The 9261-nt window shown below is 41.8% G+C and overlaps 1 protein-coding gene across 1 annotated transcript; it reads left to right on the forward strand.

The window, feature by feature from the left end:
* Window positions 1-818: 818 nt before the first annotated feature.
* LOC110595658 (myotubularin-related protein 9-like) lies at window positions 819-7150 on the forward strand. The gene is made up of 2 exons (XM_021712475.1): window positions 819-966; window positions 4623-7150. The coding sequence occupies exons 1-2, from the start codon at window positions 843-845 to the stop codon at window positions 4784-4786; spliced, it is 288 nt and encodes a 95-aa protein (XP_021568150.1). The 5' UTR covers window positions 819-842; the 3' UTR covers window positions 4787-7150.
* Window positions 7151-9261: the final 2111 nt, after the last annotated feature.

A 9261-nucleotide genomic window follows, 5' to 3' on the forward strand; every position in this document is an offset into this window, starting at 1 on the left:
ATGTTCTGGCTGGCACATTGCTTATACTGAAAGTGACAGCAAGTAAGTGAACACTTTGTGCTGCGATCCTCTACCAGCTGGGAGATGAAACCTACTGACAGCTCCTTTGTTGTATGTGAAAACCAAAGAATGTTCAAAGGTAGTACACCAAGAAAGATTGCATGACCAGATAGGCTTTTATAAAATGCTAAACAAGCCAGGCTCGGTGGCTCAGCCTATAATCTCGTGCTTTGGGAGGCTGAGGTGAGTGGATTGCCTGAGCCCGCGGGTTCGAGACCCACCTGGGCAACTTGGCAGGATCTCTTTTCTACATAAATAAATAAAAAAATACATAAATAAATAAATTTTTTTATAAACAATAAATAAAAAAATCAGCCGGGCGTGGTAGCGTGTGCCTGTAATTCCGGCTGCTTGGAAGGCTGAGGCGGAAGGATCGCTGGAGCCCAGCAGGTCGAGGCTGAAGTGGCTGGGAGCGACCTCTGCACTTTAGTCTAGGTGACAGAGTAAGACTCCCAACTCCAAAAAAAAAAAAAAAATGCTGAGCAAAACAGAGGCCTTGCAGGTTCTTAAAATGCTTGGTGATTAGTGGGGTGGTTGATTTTTAGGAGATTAAAGGTTACATAAAATAGTCTTTGTTCTGTTGTTGTTGTTGAGAGCTATAATGCTGATTGCATTCTCTGACAGACATTTTTATAACATTGTGTTTCTCTGCCTGAAGTTGTGTGCTCCATCTTCTGTTATACAGAGAAGAAATTTTCCTCTGTAATAGTCGTTGTTATATATTAACTTGATAGCCATTTTCTCTCTTGATCAGATGCAAGTTGAAGCTGCAGCAGAAAACGATGTCTCTGTGGTCCTGGGTCAACCGGCCCAGTGAGCTGAGCAAGTTCACCAATCCTCTCTTTGAAGCCAACAGCCTCGTCATCTGGCCTTCAGTTGCACCCCAGAGTCTCCCACTGTGGGAAGGTACGCCACGCATCCCTGGCTCACTCTGTGTTGATGGCCAAGTATGCTCTCATGGAAGGTGAACCACACGCCCTTGCACGCTATTTGTTAGTGGACGCGTGCCCTCGTGGCCACCTGCTCATGTGTGCTGCTGTTGATGTGAAGTGTTGAGCGGCATGTTCCTCGAGCCCACTTGCATTGTTGTTTTCTCGGGGGGCATGGGCCTCTCTTTCGGGGCAGCTATCCAGTCACTCTTTTTCAGTCCCTATTTGAGAAAGCAGTGCTTCCTTAATAGATGTCGCTGTTTACATCGGATATTTTTTCGAGATAAGAAAGTATATATTACTTTTGGCATCAGAGAGTTGGTAGGTAGTTGGGACTCCTCAGGAAAGGGTTTTATCCCCCTTTATCCAGCAGTCATTAGGATCGTGTCTTTTTTTTTTTTTGAGTTGAGGGAAGCCTGTGCAGCCATGAGCCACCGCGCCTGGCAGGATAGTGTCTTGTGTTAAGTGCTACTGAAGGGTGACATGAGTAGACATTGCAATAAGGGTCTACATATGGACATGAATACCATCAGTGCAGTAAATGCAGACATCTCATTGCTTGTATCAGATGGTAATCCATGCTTAATTTTCAAATCAGTCTGGATATGGTGGCGCAAGCCTGTAGTCCCAGCACTTTGGGAGGCTGAGGCAAGAGCTTAGCCTGACCCAGGGGTTTGAGACCAGCCTGGGCAACTTGGTGAGTCCTCGTCTCTACAATAAATTAAAAAATTAGGGTGTGGTAACACGCCTGTAATTCCAGCTACTTGGAAGGATGAGGCAGAAGGATCGCCTAAGCCCAACAGGTCGAGGCTACAGTAGCTGTAAGTATGTCACTGCACTCCATATATAGTGCCACTGTACTCCAGTCTGGGCAACAGAGTGAGACTCCAACTCAAAAAAAAAAAAAAAAAAAGTTCAAATCTATTCTAAAGTAGGTTTTTTTTACATACACTAATTTTTCAGACCAATGGAGCTTGCCCCTTAAGTAATAAAGCTTGTTTAAAAAAAAAAGTTGGCCAGGCATGGTGGCTCAAGCCTGTAATCCCAGCACTTTGGGAGACCAAGGCGAGAGGATTGCCTAAGCTCAGGGGTTTGAGGCCAGCCTGGGCAACTTGGTGAGACCTCATCTGTATAGTAAATCAAAAAATAAGCTGGGCATGGTAGCATGCGCCTGTAGTTTTAGCTACTTGGAAGGCTAAGGCAGAAGGATCACCAGAGCCCAGCAGATCAAGGCTGCAGTGGCAGTGAGTATGTCACTGCACTCCAACCTGGATGACAGAGGGAGACTCTGCCTCAACATGAATGAATGAATGAATGAATGAAGTTATATCTTTCTAAAATATATGGCTATTCATTAAACAAAGACTGTTAAATACCATTTAATTTCTTTTTAGTCATTTTGAAGACAGCATATGTTTATTTGTATTAAGCAGCATAAATACATACGAGAATGGTAGCTGTTTGATAATTAAACCAAATTGCCATAAATGTCAGTTGCCACACGGTATTCTGATATATTGTGCCCTCAAGGGCTATTCACATGTGGAAAACTATTTGCCCTGTATGTAAAAGGATCTCAGATTGCTTTACTTTCCCTGTTCAAGATGGAGTTAGTGTCTGTCTTTTCTCTGGGTGTCAGCTGTCACATCTTGTTCCTCTGGGCATATCTGCCATTACCTGCTTCCTTCCACCTCAGTTGATGCTTCTAATCTTATTTGTTGGGGTGTCAGAGTTGTGGGTAAGTGGCCTTAGATAGTCCTGAGGTTCTCAGTGTGAACTTCAGTGCTTTGATTTTGTGAAGGAATGTGACTGCTCAAAATGTCTCTTTGCTTACTTCTTGAGTGTTGTGGACTCTGGTCACAGTAGCAGGGTACGCAGTCTCTAACTGAGAGGTCACAGCTATCCTTGTTTAAAACTCTAGGAACTCTGTTATGTTTAGTAACTGAAATGAGAGAGAAGCTGTGTGGGAGGAAACCAGTTGGGAGGTGGGTGGCCTGAAGGATGTCATGAAGCCTCACTGGGAGCATAGGGATTACAAGAGGAGACCAAAAACACCCTGGAATTCATAAGATGTGTGTCTTCTTCTTGACATGTTTAAGCTTCAGTCACTTTCAAGTGCTCTCCATTTGATGCAATTCACCTATTTGAAATGCTTTTCCCGCTGCTCCAAACAGTTTTGAACTTCACAGTGTTGATGGCTTTTAGTGGCTTCTGCTGCTTTTTGTCTTGCTTCTTCCACGCCAGCAAAATGTATCCCTTTGAGGCCTTTTTTCACTCAGGGAAACACAAAAAGTCGCTCAGGGCGAGATCAGGTGACCAGGAAAGGAGGGGCATGGGGGGCATGCCGTTTGGGGTCGGAAACTGCTGGACACGCCGCATGATGCGGGCAGGTTGTCCATGCAAGTCACCCACCAAAACGGGCAGATCGTTGAAAGGCTCTCCTCCCCAGAATTCACCGGAGCCTCTTACAGCAATGCCAGCTGGTGCACTGATGCCCATGGGTTTCTAGAACAGTTACCTAGTGGCGAAGCCTGTACTGCAAAACCTAATTCCGGATTCTTTGGGGTGCCCCCTCGTCAGTGATGGAAGTCAGTCTTTGTTGTTCTGTAGGTGAATTCCTGCCACTCCAGAGTTTCAGGATGTGTCTAGTGCCTCCTCGACTTAGAGCTGGCAGAAATTCTATGTGAGGTAAAATCCTGTGGGAGTGTATGTATTGAACGAGACTGAGCTTTGGCCTTAAAATGTCTCTCTACTGTGTACATTTACATCATAGCTAGCCATTAATATCGAGCAGTTTCTGTATTCTAGAAGAATCGGTTCCTAAAATAGAAAAGCCAGCACAGATCAGTCCATCTTTAAGCTAGGGTTCTGGTTTCTTTCTGACAGCGAGCAGCATTTGGGTCTGTAGAGAAGGGCTCATTAGGGCCCATGACAGTTTGGTTATAGAAAATGTTTTAATGAATCTTAAAACCTTTGTGAACTTGCCAGCTGCTGACATGACATGCTGCAGCCTAGAAAGTTTTCCTGCCTCCTTACCTGAATATCTTTAAGGTGTTATTTTGGCAGTCTATGTAGAGAGAAGATATCTGTTTAGTCCATAATAAGGATAAGTATTGTTAGTTGGGGAAAGACGTAGTTGCCTGCAGAATTGTTGAAAGACTGACTCACATTTAAGCTTTTAAACAACACCTTTGTGGTTCTGCTGTTACTGTAGCTGTCATTTATCCAGTGACCATATGACGGTGGTTTCCCACATTTAGGAGAGCTTGCATGTTTGAGTAAAACTCTGTTATAAAAACAAATGATTTGTATTATGAAACTGGAAAGTTTGACATTGCAAATTGTCAACTTGTTTTTCTGAGTCTATCACAAAGTGCTTTTTGGTCTGTGATGATTACGTGGGATGTTTCTGAAGAGTAGTGATCATGTACATAGAAATAGCAGCTTCTCAGATAATTTAATTGTGGTCTTTTCAGGACCTCAGAATTCTGTGTATCACAGAGTGTGATAAAACAGATGTGAGTTATGGGGGAAGAAACTAAAGTGAATGTATAAAACATGGAATTATATGTTATTTGTGAATATACGGTTAATCCATCGGGTATATCTTTTTTCCATTCCTGGACTTAATAGGTCTCTTCCTACGTTGGAACAGACCCTCTAAGTACTTGGATGAAGCACATGAAGAAATGGTCAACATCATCGGCTATAACCGAGAGTTGCAGGCAAAAGTCAATGTCCTTAGGAGGCAGCTGGCAGAACTGGAGACAGAGGATGGGAAGCAAGAGAGTCCCTGAGTGGCCTGCCCAGGCTCGGAGAGACCTTCCCCGGGGCCGGGGCCCGCCTCCCTCTTGCGCCCTTCAGCTCGCTGTTCCAGAGCAGCCTCAGGCTAAGGCTTTAGATGTGGGACCCCTCGGATGGAACGGATCTCCCTCCCTGTGAATGAAACTGACTGTACTTACTCACACTTCACTGGCCTGTTGGGCCCCTTCACTTTGGGAGCGGGAAGGAGGTGCTAGTCATTTCATGTGACGTGGAATAGACAACCTGTTTAATGCCACTTGTGTTGTAATGCCGTTTTATTTGAAGCTTCTCTCTGTGCCCCTTTCCAAACAGCGTTCTAGACCAGTCAAAGATATGGTTCATCTCTTTAGGGAATATAGGGTGGTTTTATGGGAAAGGGTCAGGCTTTTAAACGCTCCAAATATAGAAATGTTTTTCCAAAGGGAAGTGATCGATAAACCAAGAATTTTGTGTTTAGCATGGTATTTCTGACATCTTTGCCACATAAAATAGCCATTCTCTTTAAAATAGTTTTGGACGAAGAAAGCTAAATTCTCACTCTGGCTTGTCAGAAAGGAAAATCTGGATGTTTATTCAGAGTGAATGATGTAGTTCTACAAGGGCAACAGGTGTTACATCACGTTACATTCACGTGAGGTGAGATATTTGCATGAAGGAGAGTTAAACTCATCTTAGCAGTAGACACCAAAACGTGTGCAATATAAAATGAAAGTAGGAATCTGTTGCTGATAGAGGATTGTTGCTGTTGGATTGGTTTTTCGGGTTTTGGCCATACATCCAAAATGTGTATCAGATGCTGGCTGTAAACTTAAGCCATCGCCTAGGATACAATTAGCTTGTTTTAACGAAGCTACAACTATGGTTTTCTTAAACCAGAGATGCACTGCCCTTGTCTAAAGTTCTTATTGCACTGGTTTATATATGTATGTGTGTTTTATTATCTTTTTTTGTTTGTAAGTATTCTAAGCGTTTACTAAGGTTAAAATTTTCATGTTGTCCTGAGGCTTTTGCGAATTTATTTTGACTCTTGATTTGTCCATTATGTGTTGGGAAGTTTATGAATATAATGCAGCTCTAAGTTTTAAACTTCAGAAATAGATTTGAAATGTTTCAGTGTTATAGACACAGTGATGGCGACATTTATGCTTTGCTAGTCTGTTCATGCCTGCAACTCTCAATGTCTGTGGTCAGTGCTTTCCATGTACTCTTCTGTGTATGGCACTGCTCATTTGAACAGATACTATCCATTCTAGCTTTTTCTTTAAAAGGATGTTGATGAGTAACCTTTACACCATTTCCACACCATCTGTATATATCCATTTCAGTGCAGAACACATGACACTGAATCCTGCTTTAGAGCTGTGTATTGAACTAAAAATAACATTTTTAAAAATCGACTAGCAGAAGCTATGGCCGCATTCCGAAGCCTAAGAAAGTGGCAAATGCTTTGTATCTCCAAGTTTCATTTTTCCCCTGCTTCCTCAGACTTGTAGCAAATGGCTAGGAAACAGTGGATAGTCCAGACTCTCTTGGTAAATTAGCCTGCTGCCTTCTCTAAGCCCAGCCTTATTCTTGACTTACTTCTTTGGCTGTCATTGGGAGTTTGAGGGCATTGAAGCCCTGCAGCAGGGAGCATAAGAGATGCCCTGAGTCTCTTCTTTGGGTGGAATATCTCTGTTCTATAAGAAAGGAAATTGTTTGCTGTGTCTTCATGCAGCTGACCCTTTTGTTTTCTCTGCTTTGTGTCTGTCTCAAGGCTATGTGTGAAAGAGGAGCCCTTTTCTTCTCAGGTAACAGACCCACAGGAAAGCCAGGTAGAGATTTGTTTCTTGAGAAAAGACCCGCTGCTTATGTTGGCTGGCAACAGGGCTTCCCTGGGTGGAAACCTGAGGGAGTTTCTGTTAGGCTTGGTCACGGAGGAGTTGGATGACATCGCTGCGTACGTGTCTTTCTGACGGGCAGCCGATGCGCTAGCCATTTCAGCTGTGTGTTGTTCCCGTTTCGTTTCCCCTTTCGTGCCAGGACAGCAGTCTTCACTGTTCTGGCAAGTTTTCATCTTGATTTACAATGAGGGATAGCCCAAACCTCAGATCTGTTTACAGATTTGGTATCGATGCACTTTCAAAAGGGTCATTTAGTAATGCAAATATTAGGGGTTCCCCAAAGTCAAGGAATCTGTCAAGAATAAGTGCATTGTCAGTGTGATCTGAAGAGGGTTTTTAGTTATTACTATTATGTTACCTTCCCTTGGATGAGAAGAACACATAAAATGGATACTCATGAGGAGATGCTCGATAAACTTGAGCATTAAAAACTTGAATGGATTCACTGTGGCAGCACACAGACTAAAACTGAAACGATACCGAGAAGATTAGCGTGGCCCCTGCGCAAGCGTGGCACACAGATTGCAGAAGTGGTCCGTTGCAAACAAAGAACAAAAACCTCGCCTGAGGAGAATGGTGGCAGGATTAGTAAGCAAGCAAATTGTCCCATCAGAGCCAATAGTAATCACGTGAGCTATAGCTCAATGAATGTATATTAATCAACTTCTCTACTCATTTACAGTGAATCAGCTGGTATTCATTTGGGGAATGCACAGTGTAGGCCCCAAAAGAGTGTTTTTAAAATACAAAGGATCGCCACAATCCTCTATTGAAAATACAAGGATCCTTAGTTTTAAATAAATAATTTTTTAAAAAAATCAGAAGAGCATAGTTGATTTACATTAGAAACCTGAAACTTTTGATGGCAAGACTTTTCAATAATTATTTGGTCAGCATTTTTTATCTTGATTGTATTAAATGTGAGGGGAAAAAGAAGAAATAGTAAAATTCAGGTTTGAAACAACCTGTAAGTGTATTTTATTTCTAAGAAAACTTAGGCCATCAAAGCAAGATTTCAAAGTGATTTTTGAGAAAACTTGGAAAGACTATAATAGACAGTCATTTCAGATTCCATATGGGAGATTCACAAACTTTTCTTTGAACTTTGAGGCTTGATTTAGAGGTGAGGTCTTACTGTTTTTCATTTTAAAGGATGGAATTTAGTGGGATTTTAGTCTTTGATTCAGTCAGTGTTTGGTTTATACTAAATAAAAAATCCGTATCATAGAAAAGATTTGACCATAGTTTAGTCTCTTGAAGTGAAAAACGGGAATAACGTTTTGCTGCACTTTGAAAAAAATCGACGTAAAGACATAGCTCTTGTAGTTACTTGGTTTCAGGAATAGCTGTTTCAATAGTCAAGTCATCAGGTTCACTTAGCATCAGGCCTTAAGATGAGATAATAAGGACTTTGGTATTTGCCCATTTCCAGTTTTAATGAATGAAAACTACAAGAGGGTATTACAAGCACGCGTTATCAAAATGGTATTTCCTGGACAAAACGTGGGCAATATTTAGAAGAGCTGATCCCTTGTTCTGGAAACTTTGAAATTTGCCAGAGAATGAAGTCATTCCGTACCTGCAACACAGGTTTATGCTATACCTCAAGACAACATGGCTACTCATTCTTTAACATGGGCCAGATCTTTTTTTACCCTTCCACAGATCTGGTATCCTAAGTTGTTACTAGATAATATTTATATGTTATTCATCATCTTAAAAAACATTAAAAGACTGGTTTCTTCACTCATATTTATTCTCAGATGATATGAATACTAATTTTTTAATAATATGAGTTTTTCCATTTTTACTTTCTTGAAATTACTTCTACCGTCACTTGGTCTTTAAAATCCCCTGTCCATAGCATCTTCTTCCTTTAAACCATTAGTCCCAGAAGAGACCCTGTGAAGTTCTAAGACTGGGTTTTTAAAAATCTAAACTTTTAATCTAAATTCTCTTTTAAGAAACCTAATGTCAGCCGGGCGTGGTGGCTCACGCCTGTAATCCCAGCACTTTGGGAGGTGGAGGTGAGAGCATTGCCTGAGCTCAGGGGTTTGAGACCAGCCTGAGCAACATGGTGAGACCTTATCACTATAATAAATCAAAAAAATTAGTCGGGCATGGTGGTGCGTGCCTGTGATTCCAGCTACTTGGAAGACTGAGGTGGAAGGATCACCGGAGCCCAGCAGGTCGAGGCTGTGGTGGCAGTGAGTGTGTCACTGCACCCAGCCTGGGCGACGGAGGGAGACTCCGACTCAAAAAAAAAAAAAAAAAAAAGGCTAATGTCCTATTTCTTGAACTATACTGCAGAATAATAGTTTGTGCTCAATTTAGTGGAAAATAATAGGACTCATTGTAAATGCTATATTGTCCTGAGAAGTAATTCCTGATGAGAGCTTACTGATGTTTAGAGCCATGCTGTTTAACCATCTGCAAGTCTAAGGATTAACTTATATTTGTGATTTGTAATAAAACTGAGTTGTACACCATTCCTTGTGTCTGTTTGGCCAAGGCATTTGCTTTACTTTTAAAATGCACATATCTTTGGAGAAGTGAATTATTCTATAAAATAAACCTTAAGTCCC

Source organism: Carlito syrichta, unplaced genomic scaffold, assembly GCF_000164805.1.
Source record: "Carlito syrichta isolate Samal-C Ts95f unplaced genomic scaffold, Tarsius_syrichta-2.0.1 Scaffold303299, whole genome shotgun sequence".
NCBI classification, from domain to species: domain Eukaryota; kingdom Metazoa; phylum Chordata; class Mammalia; order Primates; family Tarsiidae; genus Carlito; species Carlito syrichta.

What these genes read in the sequence shown, in the direction of transcription:
- LOC110595658 (XM_021712475.1), top strand. Translation starts at nt 843, where the DNA reads ATGTCTCTGTGGTCCTGGGTCAACCGGCCCAGTGAGCTGAGCAAGTTC. An exon ending in GAGTCTCCCACTGTGGGAAG is followed by an intron (nt 967 to 4,622) that starts GTACGCCACGCA and finishes TGGACTTAATAG; the next exon opens with GTCTCTTCCTACGTTGGAAC.